At 45.0% G+C, this 19327-nt stretch overlaps 1 protein-coding gene across 1 annotated transcript; it reads left to right on the plus strand.

Moving 5' to 3' along the window:
• Positions 1 to 2862: 2862 nt before the first annotated feature.
• Positions 2863 to 19164, plus strand: LOC139605539 (F-BAR and double SH3 domains protein 1-like). Its single transcript, XM_071457095.1, has 22 exons — positions 2863 to 2959; positions 3344 to 3441; positions 3585 to 3630; positions 4611 to 4684; positions 6102 to 6246; positions 6425 to 6561; positions 7357 to 7420; positions 7622 to 7750; positions 9342 to 9464; positions 10277 to 10372; positions 10716 to 10832; positions 11151 to 11255; positions 12095 to 12250; positions 12607 to 12735; positions 14193 to 14276; positions 14365 to 14509; positions 15733 to 15833; positions 16168 to 16281; positions 16357 to 16486; positions 16569 to 16624; positions 16739 to 16785; positions 18634 to 19164. The coding sequence occupies exons 1-22, from the start codon at positions 2939 to 2941 to the stop codon at positions 18650 to 18652; spliced, it is 2136 nt and encodes a 711-aa protein (XP_071313196.1). The 5' UTR covers positions 2863 to 2938; the 3' UTR covers positions 18653 to 19164.
• The last annotated feature ends 163 nt before the right edge of the window (positions 19165 to 19327 follow it).

Genomic DNA, 19327 nt, shown 5'->3' on the forward strand with positions numbered 1-19327 from the left:
CTGACGCGCTCACACTCTAGGGCCTGAATGTGAGTGAGATGTAGATGAGGTGATTGGGAGAAAAGAGGGAGAATAAAGGTGAAGAGAGGAAAGAGTCCACAAGAGATCGTCACCACAGTTAATAATCACCACAATATCACTACCCAATAACAGAGCCAGCGAACCGGAGTCCATCTAGTGGGATATTGGTCCTTTAACTAGTGATATTTGGCTTATTAAGCTGATCATAGTGAACGATCTAAAACACCAAGATATGCAGCACTTATAAGTCAAATAGCAAAATAAAACACGCTACACTAACTGTGTCTCTGCCCAGACATCAGCCTCTTACTGTGAGTTGCTCCGATCCTTCGGAGTTAGAAAAAGAAAGTCCACTCTGGTTCTCCACAGCTCGGTCCTTGGCCGGGAGCTCGGCGGGTCGTGTCCCGCTCTTCTGGCGATGACTGTGATGAGTTCCTCGGCGGCAGCGGGAAGATCACAGATGAGGGACGGTGAACTTTGTTTTGTCCTTAACAAAGTCGGCGCTCGTCCTCAGGGAACGTGAAATCAGCTGATTGCACAGCGATCTACGTCGGATCCAAAAGATGAAAAAAAACGAAAAAGGAAACAAACAACAGCAGTCTGTGCGCCGGCCCGCAAGTTGAAGACTGTGACCTGGGCTTTAAGAAGTTGTGGAAAAGGTCAAATGTTGCAGATTGCTCCCTTTCAGCAGCCAAGTCACGTAGAGAGCTGGAGTAGCTCTCTACTGTAACTGGTGCACGGGAATGAAGCGCAGGAGGAGGGTCACTGCGCCGCTTTTATTACCTGAGCAACGTCACCGGGGATCCCTGCTGGGAATGCCTGGCCTCAGCCAATGCCGGTGCTGAGTTTCTAATTCACACATAGTCGTGAATTGTGGGGGTGGTTTTGGCTCCGTTGCTTGGAGGGAGATGTAGTCCTCTCCTTTGTTCTTTTCAGGAGGCGTGGTTTGAGACTGAGGCTTTTGGAGGACATGTAGGCCTCTCCATTGTTCTTCTCAGAAGCCATGGCTTGAGATCCCAACACCCAGGTTGTTGCCTTATTGTTTGTTTAGTTATATTTTGGATTGCTATGTTTTGAGTTACATGCATTATATTTTTCTTCAGATACAATTCTGGGCCCGTATTCACAAAGCATTTTATCTCACCACTCAGAGTTCTCCTAAGACGCACTAAAAGTTTCTAACTAAAAGTTTTCTCTTAAATCCTCTTCGCAAAGCTGCTGAGGCCAGATCAGTGGCATCAACCTCTGTCTACCTGTGAGGACAGCTTCACATTCAAAACACTCATCTGTCCAGAGCTAGCATACACAGTGTAATAACCATCTCTGTGCTTGACTCTGAACGCCATAACCAGAGTCTCGGTTGCTTCAGTTTGGGAGGCGAAACCAACTGTCCTCAACCTTCCCAAACCTCCATAAGTCTTTCTCCAGCAATTTGTTTGGGATGGACCGGGAGACCTCACAGACGGACTCTGTAGATGGTGCTGCCAGTAGAGACGCCTGGGCAAACATGCCCTGGAACACCTGACCACTCTCCACCGGTTAATGTACGAACCGCTTCTTCCTTACGAACACCACCACAGCCTCATTCATATACGGGAGGCGTAGGCCAGACTTTCATGACCCATTACCTCTCCCACAGCAAACAACACCACCTCCATCAGTGCAGCACGGGGCCAGGTATGAGCCTCACACCATGTTGAAGGCACACAAACAGCGTCTCAGTGGACGCCATCTCACTCAACACTCCAAGAAGACACCATGAAAAAAAATAGTGATATTATGTTAGAAGTTGAGGCTTCGAAGGTGTCGAGTGATTTTAGACGTATAACATAACTGATAATGGTGAAGCCTCATGTCCCTTCTGTACCATTTGACTGCTTCGAGCAACACTTGACTGTGTGTATAAGACCTCAGAGAGAAATTCATAGTTTTTGGTCAATCCCTCCTGGCACTGGATGTCAATATAACGCCGGAAAGACCTTTGACTCTAACAATTCTAACGTCAGACCAACATTAAATTTTGGTGGGAAATGAAAATGAGGTTGAGGTTGGGTTTTGCTCACGACTCCATTTGTGATGGATCCACCCAGGAAACACACATCACTTTGACCTTATTCCTCTTAATAACTGGACGGCTTGAAGAGCCACAGACATACTGGGAAATAAAAGTGTTGTCTTACCCACATTACACAATGACATTCAGTCTTCACTTTACTACAGTTAAAACAGATATTGAGCCTAACTTGACTGATATTAATACATTTGATGAAAAAAGAACATGTTGTTCGTCTTTACAGTTATTGATATAAAGGTCTGTTAAAAAATACAGTCGTGATTTCCTTTATACTAATATTAACTTTGTAATATACAAACGTTTGCATTTGCCAGTTTTACATTCTGATCAGTAGATGTTGCTCTGTTGACATTAAGCATTGAGAAATGAACCTTTTCTCAAACATGTAGCTGGAACAGTTCAGAGTTTCATGAAGTTTCATCTCACATCACAAAAAACACTAAGAAAACAACACACCAAACTGTGTGTTTGTGTGTGTGTGTGTGTGTGTGTGTGTGTGTATTCAGGTGCAATGACCACTCATTTCAATTCTTGTTAAATATTGTTCATGTTATTCTTGAGCTGCAGTATTAATATGTTGCGTTGTTGTTACCTTTGAATGTACGTCCTGTCGATGCAGTGTGCTTTGACAATGCTGTGTTACTGCACCATGGTCATGTCAACAAAGCCTCTTTGAATTTGAATTTGAAAGAGAGATAGAGTTGGGAGGGGATGAGGTAAGAGATACAGAGAGATAGAGAGGGAGAGGGAGGGAGGGGGTTGCACATGTGAACACATTGAGGAAGTGAGCGCGGCACCACAGTTGGAACAGACACAGTAACGGACACAAGCAGCATCTGAACAATGCAGCCTCCACCCAGGAAGGTAAGACTGAGCCGAGACATGAAATATTGAAATATTTAGTGTTGACACTAAAGTGGACACAGTTTCTTCATCCTCTGTATGATGAAACCATCTATCTTCAAGTGTTCTGGAAATGTGTTCTGGCCCATTGTGTTAATGCCTTTTACAGTGTATTAACTGAATAAGAATACTGTGTAAGAGCATACTGAGTGTACGTTGTAATATTTGAGCTCCTATCAGAGCTGGACTTCATCATCATCATCACCATCCCCTTTCTGTTTTTCATTACTGGAAACAGCTGAGTTGGAAAGTGAAAGTCGATCAAACTGTCTCATTGAGATTAGTTGTGAAACAATAAACTGCTGTTTATTGTTTATTGGGACCTGTGTGTGTGTGTGTGCGCAGGTGAAGGAGAGTCAGCAGGTGAAGCTGGTGTTCTCGGAGCAGCTCAGTAAATTGCAGACCAAACAGCATCAGGACACTGAACTGCTGGAGGAGATCAGGTACTGGACTGAGTTAGACCAGGATGTGGATCTGTGTGAAATCCTCCACACAGCGGTAGACAGAGGGATCAATACAGACATGGAGGATTAAGGCGTGTTAAGTTACATGTGTGTTGATGCTTTGTGTTGTTGTGTTCCCTCAGGTCCTTCAGTAAGCACCGTGCAGCCATAGAGAAGGAATATGGTCAGGTGAGTGACCAGATCTATTCTGGTCCATCATTAATTCTGTTTCTGTTTCATTTTTACTGGAAACACTCATCACATATTGATTCCAGGTCCTGCTCAGAGCCTGGTGTGTGCGTGTGTGAGTGTTTGTTGTCTCATGTGACTTCCTAACAGAGGATTTCTCTCTGTCCACAGTCTCAATTTTACTCTCATGAGATGCTCCAAGTTTCCACCTTTTCAGTAAAGCTCTAGTTTTTGCACTGTGGTGGAGAATGTGTCATGTGTGAACATCTAATGAATGCGTGCGTGTGTGTGTGAGTGTGTGTGTGTGTGTGTATCTACACTAATGCTGACAGATGCATGTTCAACTTCACAGGAGAGGAATAAGGACGGGAAGCTGTCTCATTTACAAATCATTTGGTTTTCCCTAATGAATCATGAAAATACTCTTTAAAAATATTTAACATCAGTAATTTTAGTTGTTGTCATTTGTGAGCAACAGACAGAGCAGCATTTCACAACACACTGCAGCCATGACACAACAGAGGAATAAGTAAGAAAGACTGAAAGCAACTTTTATACACACGTCTACAGCCACGCCACTGACTGCTACAGTTGTGCTATGAGCTAAATGCTAATGTTAGCATACTAACATACTCATAATAATAATGAAGACTGATGCAAATGTTAGGTTTTGATTCTTGGTAATAAAACAAATCTCAGACAGATGATGGTGTGCGGCTGCAGAAATCTGTAACTTCATGCACATGAAGTTACTGCAAACACAAAGCTAATCCAGTGATAACAACAGCAAGTGAAGCTAACTGACCGTGCACAGAGGTCATCTCCACACCTCACTCACAATCTCTGTCATCCCATCATCATCAACTACAGCACATTTTATGAAGCACAGCATGTATGTTGTGCTGGTGATAGGCCCCTCAGATAAATCACACTGTGTGACTGTGTTCTCTTTGTGTTGTGATGTGGTGAACTGTGTCCAGGCTCTGCAGAGGTTAGCTGTTCAGTACCAGAAGAGAGACTGGCAAAGAGGAAACACAGATGCTGTTGCCTCTGGGTAACACACACACACACACAAACACACACACACACACACACACACACACACACACACACACACACACTGCACACTGCACACAGCCACCTCACCAGCTGACCTATGGGGTTGCACTTGTGCCAAAAATATGTCAGCATCTGCACTGAACATGTGATCAAACATCTGTCAGTTCAACTCTGACTGTTCTTCACTTATATTCAGGTCAAAGTTTACACAGACAAATGCTGAGTCACGTGTTCAGGTGGCACAGACAATGTACACGTAGAAATATTTTTGGCACAAGTGGAACCCCATACTTTTCTATTTCTGTTGTTTAGGGTGATTTTATTTTACGAACACAGCCTCCATGCCTCTGGCTCTGGCTGCTCTGACCTCAGTTTCAAACAATGGTTGGTTGAGAGATCACACATTGTTTATGCAAATACAACATGTTGTTCCCAGGAGATGATTTCTGATAGATCTGCAGCCTAATACTGATTTATAATTAGTATTAGAGAGGAAATTCAAGGAGAACCTGGGTCACAGCAGTTAGGACTAAGCCTTGGTGGTTTTAGCAGGTGAGCCACTGGGGCGGCAACCTGCCTTTACTATCTGTTGAACAGTGGTTCCCAACTTGTGGCCCACTTGAAAATGTCTAAAATGTTGGGGGGCCAGATCTGACCCATAACAATACAAGTATACAAAGTAGTTCAGCCAGAGACAACTTATAATTACATTTTTTCACCAAAACTGGACTGTTCTACAAATGACTTGTCCACCTACTTGAAGTACCTTGGCAGCCCACAGGTTGGGAACCACTACTGTAGAAGGCAACCACACATGTATCTTCTTACAGCACACAGCTCATCAGTCAACTGCTCATCGATAATTTTCCAATCCACTTCTGACTATAACTGGTTTGGTTTTATTTGACAGAGCACATAAAATGCTGTGTCCTGTTCTGATTCAATATGGGACACAGCATTTCATTTTCAAATACGGGACAATCCTGTATTAAACGCGACAGGTGACAACCCTAGCTGGCTCTGATTCCTTACTATTGTTGCAGACCAGATTTACAGGGTGACCCACTGTCACATGCTGAGTGTGAGGTGCAGCTGACACACAAACTTCACACCAAATGTCCCATTATAGGTGAGGGTTCTGACCCATTGACTGGTCAGGTGTTAGGTGTGAATACTCTGTTGTCCACAGGTGTGGCAGAATCCAGACACGTCACCTGTTGAACAGGTTTAAAATGCTTATTTCAGTCAAACAAAATGAAACAAAATGTGGACAAAATGCACCATGTGAGATTTATAGTCAGCTTCACATTGCCATCAGAAGAGTTTTACCTGTGACAGTTATCTGCATGATCCATTTCACACAGGCAGGTGTTTGGATGTGCACTGTTGGCTTTTGGGGTGTGTGTTTTCAGAAGTGTGTTTGGTGTGTGGCGGTCGGTGGTCGATGCTACAGCTCAGACTGCAGCGTCACGGCTGGCTGCTGCAGAGGAGTACCGCAGACTGACAGGACAGGCCTCCAGAAGCTTCCGCAATGCAAAGGATGTCCGAGCTAAGAGAGTGAGAGAGCTGCACACACACACACACACACACACACACACAGACACACACACAGACACAGACACAGACAGATCAAATCCCTAAATGCTTTAAACAATTAGAAACTTATCTTTGCAAAACACTGCAGTGTGACCATGAAATCTACAAAAATATGTGTGTGTGTGTGTGTGTGTGGTAGAACTTGGAGCAGCTCCAGAGGGTTCAGGGTGAGGTGGTGGATGCTCTGCGGGAGCTGCACACGATCAAGAAGACGTACCACCAACTCAGCCACATCGCCAACGTTGCCAGAGAGAAAGCTGCTGATGCTCAGACCAGGTGTGTGTGTGTGTGTGTGTGTGTGTGTGTGTGTGTGTGTGAAAAACATAAGCAGGAGGTACATACATTTTGCATCTACACAGGTTTGCACAGCCTCAGCCATGAATTGTTTCACATTGAGGAAAAAGCTCCTGCAGGTGTTTGGCCCTAACAAGAAACAGAGACGCCACCATGTTCAAGACATCACCTGACTCAAAAGTCAAAACTAGATCAGACGCGGCTCACAGTGGAGGCAAGGGACAAAATGAAGACTACTGAGAAGTCTGCAAAGGCTCTATCCTCATCAGAACCAGTTACTGATCCGGACCTGATGAGCTGGCTCTGGTAACTGAGAGGTGGTCGCTCATGTGTCTGTTAGCAGCCCACTGGATCTGCTACTGGCTTGATTGGTCCTGAGCAGCTGATGACCAGCCAAGCCAGCAGCTGATTCCAGTGGGTTGCCAGGTCAGCAGCTGTATATCTTTCTATAGCTCACTTCTCAGAAGTCTTAATTTTGTCCCTCATTCTGCACCATGCCTTAGTTCCCCGTTGGATCACCTGTTCTGTTCCCATGAGTCCTGTTACCTGCGGTCTGTGACCTGCACATCTGCCTGCCATCCTGTCCACCTGTTCCAGTTGGAAAATGATGAAATAAAATTAGCAAAGTGATGTTTTGTAGCTGTTGTGCAAAAATGGCAGATTGAACTGAGTGTCAAATGATGTCTGAGAGAAAAGACTAAGTTCAGTGACAGTTTATTTATGGATCCTGTGCAGCTTCATTCTGAATATTCATGTCTCATATGTTTTAACTTCCAGAGCCAGAAAGAGTGAACATGGGATCTTCCACTTTAAAATAGGACTACATAAGATGACTGCTAAGGTATGGAGCTGAGTGAATGACTGTTAATCATCACCTGTAGACACAGACCTAAGTGGCAAGTTCATGTTTTTATCATGATTATCTGAGTATTTCTACATCTGTGACATGGAGGTTCATTAATAACCATGAAGTGATGGTGAATCAGCTGTGGTTGTGTGTGTGTGTGTGTTTGTGTGTGTGTGTGTGTGTGTGTGTGTCCAGCTCACTGCTAGGTTAAAAGAGTGTGATGACCGTTTGACTGAAGTTCGTAACGAGTATCTACTGGCTTTAGCGGCAGTGAACGCCCATCATCAACACTACTATACCAACAACTTACCGCATATTATGGAGGTAACACACACACACACACACACACACACACACACACACACACACATCTGAACTCTGACCACATCATTTCCTGATGTCAGAATCAGAATCAGAATCGGTTTTATTGCCAAGTATGTTTCTACATACAAGGAATTTGTGCTGGTGATTGGTGCAATTGAGGATCAGGGGGATCAGCAACAGTGGGGCTCTCTAGCCTTGTTGATAAGGCTGATAGCAGACGGGAAGAAGCTGTTTTTGTGGCGAGAGGTTTTGGTCCTGAAGGACCGCAGCCTCCTGCCAGAGGGGAGTGTCTCAGTTTGTGTCCAGGGTGGGAGGAGTCAGCTACAATCTTCCCTGCACGCCTAAGAGTCCTTGAGGCGTACAGGTCCTGGAGGGACGGAAGATTGCAGCCAATCACCTTCTCAGCAGAGTGGATGATACGCTGCAGTCTGTTATTGTCCCTCTCCGTGGCAGCAGCGTACCAGATGGTGATGGAGGAGGTGAGGATGGACTCAATGATGGAGGTGTAGAAGTTCACCATCATAGTCCTTGGCAGGTTGAACTTCTTCAACTGCCTCAGGAAATACATCCTCTGCTGAGCTTTTTTGATGAGGGAGCTGATGTTCAGCTCCCATTTGAGATCCTGTGTGATGGTGGTTCCCAAGAAGTGGAAATGCTCCACGGTGGCCACAGGGGAGTCGCACAGGGTGATGGGGGTGGGTGGGGCTGGGCTCTTCCTGAAGTCCACTATCATTTCCACTGTCTTCAGAGCGTTTAGCTCTAGGTTGTTCTGCCTGCACCAGGTCACCAGACGGTCAGTCTTCCACCTGTAGGCAGACTCATCGCCATCAGAGATGAGTCCAATGAGGGTGGTGTCGTCTGCAAACTTCAGGAGCTTGACAGACTGATGGCTGGAGGTGCAGGTGTTGGTGTACAGGGAGAAGAGCAGAGGAGAAAGAACGCAGCCTTGCGGGGATCCAGTGCTGATGGTCTGGGAGTCAGACACGTGCTTTCCTAGCTTCACATGTGTTGCAGATGTTAGTCTGCTGACATAGTGTTTCCTTTCTGGGGCTTCTTTGCAGGTGAAGTGTGATGTGTTACACCTGTGTTAGTGATAAATCAAAAATCATTGCTGTCATCCCCTATTAGGTTGATGTTTGATGTCCCCCCTCCCTTCTCTGATTTCTTTCCACCCACTGACTGACTTTGACATGTTACCTGATGACTTCCTGTAGGCTCTCACACAGATCAGTGGATGTTATTTTTCTAGTTATTTTTGGACCATTATTTTTGTATCAAACATCACCTCACAGCTGTTAATGAACTCTAACCCTGCACACAGCGGCCACTTTATTAGGTACATCTGACAGTCAGAACATTAGACACACATCTGAATGCAATACAGCTGCATCAGTATGAGCTCAATGATAAAACACGTGATTTAATTAATACAGAAACTGAATAACACAGGTGTCATAACAGTTCACTTTAAGGCAGAATGATTGTATTGCATTGCATTAGGTCACACAGGTGTACCTCCTGAAGTGGCCACTGAGTGTGTGGTCTGCTGTGTGTTGATGTGACCATGTGACCATGTGTTTCCCCTCATCAGCAGATGGACGGACATGTTTACGATGACCTGAGGAGTCACTTCCTTCTGCTGTGTGGGACAGAGATGGACACCTGTCTGTCCACACAGAACCTCTACGCCAAGATATGGGACAGTGTCACCAAGGTACGTGTGTTTGTGTGTGTTTGTGTGTGTGTTTGTGTGTGTGTGTGTGTGTGTGTGTGTGTGTAACTGAGTGTTTTCTGTGTTTATTATTGTGATTGGTTTAAGGGGCTGAGTGTGCGTTGTCTGGTCTTATTGGACACAGGTCATCTGTCAGCAGGTTATTATGACCCATATTTAGGTTTTGTTGCTAGGCAACATCTAGTGGTCGTAGTTATGATGACAGGAACAAAGGGAAAAGTGCAGTGATGTAGTTTACAGAGCAACAAAGCCCACGTCAGGAGGAGGTTGGGGTGGATGATGCGTCAATAAAACACAGGAATATGACACAAGAGAGCGGTGTTTGATTCCCATGTGAAAGTAACAGTTTATATTGTTTCTATTACCCATGACTGTTTGTTGTAGTTATTGTAACCATGACAACAAAGATCTGGGATGCCCAGAGAGGCGTTATTTCAGGAAACACCGCTATGGGTCACTTCAGAGGGTTGATGGTGGTTCAGGTTGGAATACTGAGAGAAAGAAGGAAGAAGAAAGAAGGGAGAAAAGGTAAGAAGAGAGAAGAAGAGTTTTCTGATGACGGGGAGGAGGAGAGAGGCTCAGTGTTGAAGATGTACAGAGAGAAATTCAACACATACACAAAATGTTTGAACTGGCAAGTGAGTGTCGTGTGAGGGGAACACCTCCACAGATGTTAACTTCAGCAGGTGAGAGAGAGGTCAGGAGGCTGAGAACACCTTCAGTCCTGCACCGAGGCTGAGGAGTCAGGGTCTGGGATCTTCCTGGTTAACAGTGATTGGTTGTTGTGTTGTCAGGTGACCAGAGAGAAAAACATCCAGCAGTTTCTACAGGAATCAGTCTCCTTCAGCAAAATGACTGAATTCACCTTCCAGCCTGCCCCACGTGACAAGGTGTGTGTGTGTGTGTGTGTGTTCTATTTTATATTGAAAAATTAATGAAAAAAACACTTTTTTCAATTAAAAACACATTTTAAACATTTCATATTTTTAATATTTGTGCTTGAACTGTTTTTATTTCCTAGTGTGTTATGTGTGTTGCGTATTGTGTGTGTTGTGTGTGTTGTGTGTTGTGTTTATCAGATACAACATTACAACCTAATACAGTCCAGTCCACACTAACAACATCACGAACCACAGTATGATGCTCTCCACAACATGCTGCTCTGAACTGTGTTATGCAGTTGTCTAAAGGTGAAAGTGATATCATGTGGAGTGTGTGTCCTCCTCTGTACAGGTGTCTTCTCTGCAGGAAGTGTGTGTGTCACAGGCTGATGGCTGTCTGGTGAAAGAAGCCAAGAAATGGGCGACGAAAGCTGCCAAAGACTTTAAGATCCTCACGCACGGAGAGAGGGTGAGACTGATGTCTCACACTCAATGTTTATTCAACCACTTCCTGTTTACATCACACTGTAGTACAGCAACCTCCTGAGGACACACATGTGTAGCCATTAGGACACCTCTGAGTGTCTGCAGCAACGGCCTCAGTTTCTCTAAAGGTGTCAACATTGTGTCATCGGTCCATCCTGATTCTCAACAACAGCAACTCTAAATCAACCATCATCATCATCACTGACTTCAGACATTGAGAGTTACATCAGGTTTAAAGTGTCTCAGGTCTTTGTGTTTTAGTCCACAATCATTGGATGTGTCAGCTCTATGTGTGTTTCAGGCTCTGCAGATGTTGGAGACTCGGCTGAAGCTGCTCTCCGGGGAGACGGGGCTCAGTGTGGAGCAGAGGATCACAGAGGTTCAGGACAGTGTCCGCAAAGCCAAGGTACAGAACCCCAATGACCCGCCTGCTCTCAGCCTCCATCTACAGATGAAACCATATCAACCACATGTCTTATACCTATCATTATCCACTGTTTATATATTTATGACATGAATATGAAGTGATGATGCTTCACTGTTTACTGATGTAAAGATAAAACCAAATGAACTGCTGCTCTGATTGGTCAGAGTGAATCATTACAGGTACAGGTACACACCTGCTGCTGTGAGAGAGGCACAGAGGGGAAGATGTCACATGATGCACAAGTGCACACAGCAAATGCATGGACACACATACACACAAACACACACACACACGCTGATCTCTGACCTGAGAGCTAAACTGATAAACTGATCAAACTTCATCACTTAAGACGTTCGAGACATGAGTTATTGATTATTAATAAACTGAAAGGATCAGATTTGATGAGAGCAGAAATCACATCAGTCAGTCCTTTTATTTTCTAGTAGATATGAAGAGTCTCCCCTCTTCATCTGTTCCAGAGGTCACTAACCAACCAACGGTCCAGATCCAGACCCAGACACCATCCTATCTGGACCTGGACCTATAACCTGTAAATTATTGGGAATCATTACATTTGGACAGTGTTTCTGTTTTAACTGGCACAGCTTGTCTAGACTTTACAGCTGTGGTCACATGACACTTCTCAGCCAATCACTTAAAGTGAGATTTCATTGTTATAAGCGAGGTTAAAAAAACAGTTTTCAGTTGTTTCATACACACCTGCTGCAGATGTGTCATCTCTGATCAGCTGATCTGACCAGCTGGTTAGGAACTAAACTGTGTGTGTGTCTGAGTGTGTTGTTGTGCTCCTGTCTCAGCTCAGCAGGGTGAAGGCTGAGGCTCGTCTGGCTTTGCTCTCACACACAGTCTCAGGAACTGAACTGTGGCTTCACGACGCCATGAGGCAGGCAGAGGAGGAGCTGGATCTAGAGCGGCGGCTCAGTGAACAGAGGGGGTCTACTGAGGACTTTTCAGTACGCTCACACACACACACACAGCAGCTCCGTGTGAGGGGTTAGATATCTTTTATATTTTATTATGGGACGTGTAAATACATTCTCAGTTCATTATAAACTGTGGTGACAAATTTAGTCCAGGTGATGAATGAGAGACACTGTGGACACAAGCCGAGCGTGTGTGTCTCTGTGTGTGTGTCCTTAAAATAACAGTGAAACTCTGACTCAGAACATGTGAGCTGGGTTGATTCTACTTTAAAAAACAAAAGAAGAAGAAGGCAAACATTACACTTCCTGTCTGTAACACCTGCTCTCATCCCTCTGATGTGCTCATTGTGTTCATTGTGTTCATTGTGGTCATTGTGTGTCTCCAGGAGGATGAGTTTGAGCTGACTGACTTTGAGGACTACGATGATGAGAGCGGAGACATCTTCACTGATCCAGTGTCAGCCTCTGGAGTGTGTGTGTATCCTGCAGCCTGCAGGGTGGTCTACAGCTACCAGGTACTCAGACACACACTCCTACACTGGTCCAATTCAGACTGGACCTCTGTCTGTGCGGGAGAGGGTGGATTTTATTATGACCTGCACTGCTCAGTGTCTTTAATCCAGTCCAAAGTGTATATGGCTCATTTGTCACCCCCACCTCAGCAACAGTTACAGGGACAATGAGCTCCTGTTCCTCTGTGACCTGGTTCCTCCTGTGTGTGACTCCTCCTGTGAATCTGACCTCTGAACGTGGGGGGCATCTGACCTCTGACAGATGGAAACATGCTCTCACCATCACACAGGCCTGTTACTGAACCAGTGGGACCACAGAACCAAGTGAAACCACAGTGGAGGTCGAGGACATCATGTTTCAGGTCGTCCATCTCCTTTTCATGATCTCTTAGGAGCAGCTGGAGATGTGAAGATGAACTGATTAGATTTTAGTGGTCAAAGGTCAAAGGTCAATGTCACTGTTACTAAACATGCAAGGCAGTAGTATCTGTAGTCTCTGTGTCATTAACAGCAGCTGTGATCACTGTAACCTTCAAGAACACATGAGGATCATCATCAGAAGATCAGAAGAGGAGGAAGTCTCTCACTCCAGGGTCGTGTTGCGACAGAAACAGAGACCTTTGGAAATGATGACATGGACACCTATGGTGGCTCCTGATTGGCTCTTATCAGCCTGGACTACCAGTGTCGAAACAACATGGATAATGAATTAAAGTGTTACTGACCTTGTTGTCTATGCAGCAGCAAAGACAACAACTAACCAACTACAGAGGAGACAATCTGCTTCCTGTTTACACAAGCTCGCACATACTCATTGAGCTGAGTGGTCATGTGATCTGTGTTTTCAGGTGTGTAAGTGAGGACGGAGTCACTGTGTGGACAGTGTCTTTAGACTGTGTCACCTCCACAGTATTTTAGCCTCCTTTTCAACTCTACAGCACCCCCCACTGACGAGGTTTGTGTCTTTGTCCTGCAGAATGTCCATGTCTTAGTCCAGCTGTCTCTTCTCTAGATTTCAACCCCCCACACCCTGTGACCTCTGAGCTTACTAAAATACATAGAAAAAAAAAAAGTCTAATAAAACATCTGAACATCTCTTTTCACACTTCCTCCACGTTCTTTAAAATATGTCAAATCAAGCCACATCTTTATCAGACATGTCAACACGGCAGCTTGACTCTGCTGCGGTCAACGCACAGGAAGTAAAATAAAGTCACAGACCAGGAAATGTTGTGAAACCCTTGGTCACATGATGATAAATCAAGCAGGCGGAAGAGGAAGAAGCTGAACTCAGCATCTGTGTGCAGGTTGACAAAATCTGAGCTGAACACATGATAGGTGGAGGATGAAGATGATGAAGTTTATCTGATGCTGCAGGAGTCACACTCACCCTCACACAAAGGTTGACTTCATCTGAGATCATCCAGTGTGAAATGACAAAATCTTGTCGTTTCTTTCAGGCCAGCCAATCAGATGAGCTGTCAATCATGGAAGGGGAGGAGCTTCAGGTGATTGAAGATGGAGACATGGAGGACTGGCTGAAGGTAACAGCCTTCATTTGAACAGTGCAGATGTGCAGTGTACACTGTGTGTGTTTTCCAGTGTCTCACCTGTACCTCTATCCCTGTGCAGGTGTGTAACTCCTGTGGACAGGTGGGCTATGTTCCTGAGCGTTATGTGCAGTTCCTGTGTCTTCCAGCAGAGGACACTGCTCAGCTGGACAGCTCCTTCAGCTCTACCTCGTCCACTGGGACTAAAGAGAAGACAGCGAGCAGAGGTCAGCTCTTTGTGTGTGTTATTTACACCAGTGGTTCTCTCTCCTGGTAGTCCTTCCAGTGGTTCATGAGGGTCATCAGGGGTCCTTCAGGGGGTTCATGAGGGTCCCAAGCAAAAAGCGGAATCATGTCTTTTCACCATAATTCCATCCACAAGTACCACAGTGACAGAGTGTGTGAATATTTAGTTCATGGATTTAAACACGTTCAGTAATAAAACATCTAATCTGTGTCACCTCAGGGTCCTTGATGTGAAAAGATTTGAGAACCACTGATTCACACTGAGCAGCAGGACTCAGTTCCTTTATTTACTATGTGATGCAGATAGGACACAGTGCTACTGCAGTGGTGACACACTGTCACGTCTTACAGGACATGTCCATCACACAACTCTGTCTTCTGTCCCAAAATCCATAAGTACAATCAGATACACAACAGGTTCCCTCTGAAAACACAGCCCCAGTCCATCATCATCATCATCATCATCATCATCAGAAATGAAGGAAGTAACAATAAAGCATGGCATGGACATCATGTTCAGTCTGACTTAAACAGAAAGTCTTTTCTGTTCAGAGAGAAAGTAAATCTACCTGTTTCTGCAGCTGTCACACACACAAACACACACACACACACACACACACAGGTTTGACCATCTTACCGCTGCTTCTCTGAGGTCAGCTCTCAGAGGCAGCAGGTCAGTCAAAGTAGTCCAGACGTCTCTCTCTCCAGCTCCTCCTGGGGGATCCCAAGGTGTTCCCAGACCAGATGAAATATATAGTCTCTCCAGCATGTTCTGGGTCTGTGAGGCCTCCCACCAGTTGGATGTGTCCAGAAGACCTCCACTGGAAGCAGTGAAGTGAAGCTTCACTGCTGACACTGCACTGATCCACCTGCCTGTCTCCACCCCTACTTTGAACAAGACCCCGAGAGATTTCAACTCCATTCCAACCTGAAGAGAGCAGTCCAGCAGAGAACCAGGCCGCAGACTTGGAACTGCTGACTCGGCTGCAAACTGCAAACTTGAGGTCCTGGTCTGATGAGGACAACAGATCCACATCATCTGTGACTCGCAGGGAGGGAATTCTGAGGCTTCCCCACAGCTACAGGGACCAGAGAGATTTGACCCTGAATTCAAAATCAATCAACAATGAATCATGTAGAATAAAGATTGATATGAAATATGATATGAAAGTGTGTGTTTGTAATCCAGTGACATCTATTTCAGGTGTGGCCAGAGCTCTGTACTCCTACCAGGCCCAGAGTGCAGAGGAGCTGTCCTTCCAGGAGGGGGCGCTGATCCACCTGATCCGCTGTCGACACGGAGAGGTGCAGTAAATTTCAAATTAAAAGTCTGGAACTGCCAGAGTCTGTTTCTAAACTGCCAGAGTGATGAGGCCAGATTCAAAGAGGAGTTAAGCTTTAACGTCTAAACTGGGAAAACAACACGTTCTCAGGATCAGGTAACACTGACCTCACTTGTCAGACGCACCTGTCAGACACAGTAGAGTTTGTTTAGTTGTCATCACATGACTGACGCATCACACCTGAGCTGTAGCAGAAAGCTCTGAATAAATCCAGCAATTGGTCGAGGAGTTTAGATGATTTGGTGGATCCAGGAAGTACCTGCTGTGATCAACAGCATCTTTGGACTGTGTTTCAGGTGGACGACGGTTTTTGGGAGGGAGAGCTGAACGGACGGACCGGACTCTTCCCTTCGTTGGTTGTAGAGCTGGTACGTGATGAAGGCGAGGAGGAGGAGGAGGAGCAGGAGGAGGTGAGGATGGATTGTCTGTGGTTTCCTCAAAGCCTTATCACATTTATCTCATTGTTTCCTTTGTTTCCTCTCCAGCCCCTCCCCACCCCGACCATGCCTTCCTTCTCTCCTCCCATCCCAGTCCCCACCACTCCCGGCTATAGTTCAGCACTTAGTGCCACCCCCCCTGGCCATGTGGAGGACAGGCCCCCAGACAACACAACAGGTGGGTGGAGTCATCCCTCAGTCATCAGAGCAGTCAGAGCAGTCAGTTCAGGTGGTGATAATCTGTCTGTGTCTCTGATCAGACCCTGGGGGCAGCAGCCACAAGTCTCCAGATCTCTGCAGCAGTCGCCTGAGACCAGTACGTGACCGCAGGGTTCTTGAACTCTCAGTGGATGAGTATAATTATTGTCTGTGTGTGGATGTTGATCAGTGACAGTGAACACCTCTCTCTCTTCCCTCCGCCCTGTTCCAGTGTCGAGCTCCTCCTCCCCCTCCTGCACAGAAGCCTTCACCTCAGCTGTGAGTCATCGTCAGACACACAGGTCTTACTGAGACCAAACACTTGTGCCTTTTATTGTAGTGCAGCAGAGACCAGAGTTAACTGTGTGTGTCCTTTGTGTTACTGGACTGAGAGGTGCTCAGAGGTGATGAAAACTGATTGTTTAACATTGTTCTACAGTTATCTTTAATTAATGAAATATTTACTCGTAACATATTAGGAAGAAGTTTCTACCTTTAGTTTTAGTTTTTAGTGTGACCTTCACAGACAACAACAACAACAGCTTTGATCCAAACAACAGAAGACAGAGCAGCTGGAACTGAAAGAGTCATCAGCTGAAAGAACACTACTTTGATTGTATATAACAACATGAAAGAATACAAAAAGTAAACTACACCACTTTTTAGCATCAGAGTCTTTTTTACAAATGTATCATGAATAATTTCAATAATAATTATATATTTGGATTTACAAATAATGACTAACCCTTTAATTTACAGGTATAATTACTGGGTATAACTAAAATATTGGGTATAGCAATGTTTGTTAAATGGACAACTGTTAACATTCAGCTAACAGCAAGCATACTAATGCTAACTGACTTGTTGATCTGTTGATCTGTAGCATGCTGCCAACTACCACTCATCTGTGATAATCTGTTTTGAAACTAAAGCAACCTGCGATGTTGGGTTAACCCTAACGCAGGTTTGACACACGGCTCTGACGACAACAGCCAACTGTTGGTTGTGATAGTATTTAATATACAGACACAACCTGAATCTCTCAGGGACAGGTCACATGAGATCTGTCATGTGCAGTATTTGTCAGACAGTCAGAGCAGCATGAAGCTGGATGTTCACTGCAGAAAGTGTTGACAGGACTGGTGCTGTGGTTTGTGAACAGAGTAGAGCTGCTGTCATGGATCTGATCTGTGTTGGTTTTATCAGACGATGTTGTGTTCATAAAATAATGATCATCTGTGCAGCAGCAAACCTGGTGGTAGAGCAGGTGGTGTTGATGGTCACCTGACAACAGTTTCAATCATCGCTGTCTTTGTAAGACCAGAGCTTATAACATGTCCTCTGAGCAGCTACGTCTCCAGGATAGACTGAAGGCTACAGTGAGGAGACGGGCCAGAGCTAGCTGTTAGCATGCTGACTTCAGTAGAAGAAAAGAGGCAAAATAAGGTGACTCTCCAACACTGCTCTTTAAGCTCTTTAAGGACCTAAAACCCACAGACTGAATGGAGCAGGTTTGAGTGAATTCATTGCAGAGACCGCTTCAGGACAGGAACTGCCCTGAACAGAGACTGAGAACCAGGTCTGAAGTTCTGCAGGACTGATGAGGTGACAAGATGCAGGTGTGCTGGCTGAGGCAATCAGTGGGAGATTAGGAGCTCGAAGGAACACTACACACACACACACACACACACACACACACACACACACACACACACACACACACACACACACACACACAGCAGGAGAGAGAGGAAAGACATGAAACAGAAGGAAAAGGGGACACACCTAGAGCAGGATCAGCACAGAATGAAGTTTGATGCTGAACTCAGGTTTCTTCTAGACTGGTGAGTAAACAGATGCTAATGCTAATGTTAGCTAGAGTAATTTATTCATTTACACAAGTCAACACACTGTCATTATAAGCATGTTGGTGAAAGCACAGTGATTATAGTAGGTGGGTGATGGAGAGTTTAACATGAGGGTGTGATGTGTTTGGTGACCAGCAGAGGGCGACACACAATCTACCACAATCACATAAACATGAACCAAATCTAGATCTACTGCAGAGGGTCCTGGATCTGCAGCTGAACCAGATTCAAATGAATCACATGTTCACTGTTCACACAGCCAAACAGAAGATGAATGAAGAAAATTTGGGTAAATGGGAAGACAGAGACTCAGAGGAAGACGGGGACAGCAGACTACAAGTTTCCGGCTCGGGTTCCCATAAAGGCCAGGAAGTGACGTTGACCTCTGTTCTGAAACCTCTGAACTGAGTCTGGTGAACTCCAGTGAAGGACTCTCCAGGGCCAGAGACTGGAATGTAAACTGCTGCACAAGGGAACCTAAATAAATACAGATGACATTGTTGGATCTATAGTCACCATGACAACAAGAGGGACACTCCCACTCTCTGCAGAAATACATGTCATAAGGTCGAGTTCACACAATGTACATCACAGTGAGGTCTGCGTTGACCCTCAGAGGTCTTGATGAGGGGACAGACACTGTGCACAGACTGAGAACTGTCCCTCAGTGTTCGAGGTCCACTGTGACCTTATGAAAACATCATACGTAGAGAATGATGTTAAAAAAAGTTAATGTGATGAGAGCAGTCATAATTAAGAAAAACAGACACTATGAAAGCCTGAAAGTGTGATGATATAATGGGAATAAAGTCGTAGTATCACAAAGAAAAAGTGTCTCATCAGATCTGGTAGATCAGACAACTTCATGACTTTTTCTTTTACATTTTTCATTACTTTTTTTCTTCTCAGTGACATAAATACTTCATGGTATTTCTGAGACAATCACACAGTAC

The sequence above is a fragment of the Trachinotus anak genome, unplaced genomic scaffold, assembly GCF_046630095.1.
Source record: "Trachinotus anak isolate AG129_WGS33_773 ecotype Australia unplaced genomic scaffold, CSIRO_AGI_Tana_v1 ptg000021l, whole genome shotgun sequence".
Classification (NCBI taxonomy): domain Eukaryota; kingdom Metazoa; phylum Chordata; class Actinopteri; order Carangiformes; family Carangidae; genus Trachinotus; species Trachinotus anak.

Coding starts and splice junctions, on each gene's coding strand:
- LOC139605539 (XM_071457095.1), top strand. CDS start 2,939: ATGCAGCCTCCACCCAGGAAG. Junction 4,685..6,101: donor ACAGATGCTGTTGCCTCTGG/GTAACACACACA, acceptor GTGTGTTTTCAG/AAGTGTGTTTGGTGTGTGGC. Junction 16,282..16,356: donor AGGAGGAGGAGCAGGAGGAG/GTGAGGATGGAT, acceptor TTTCCTCTCCAG/CCCCTCCCCACCCCGACCAT.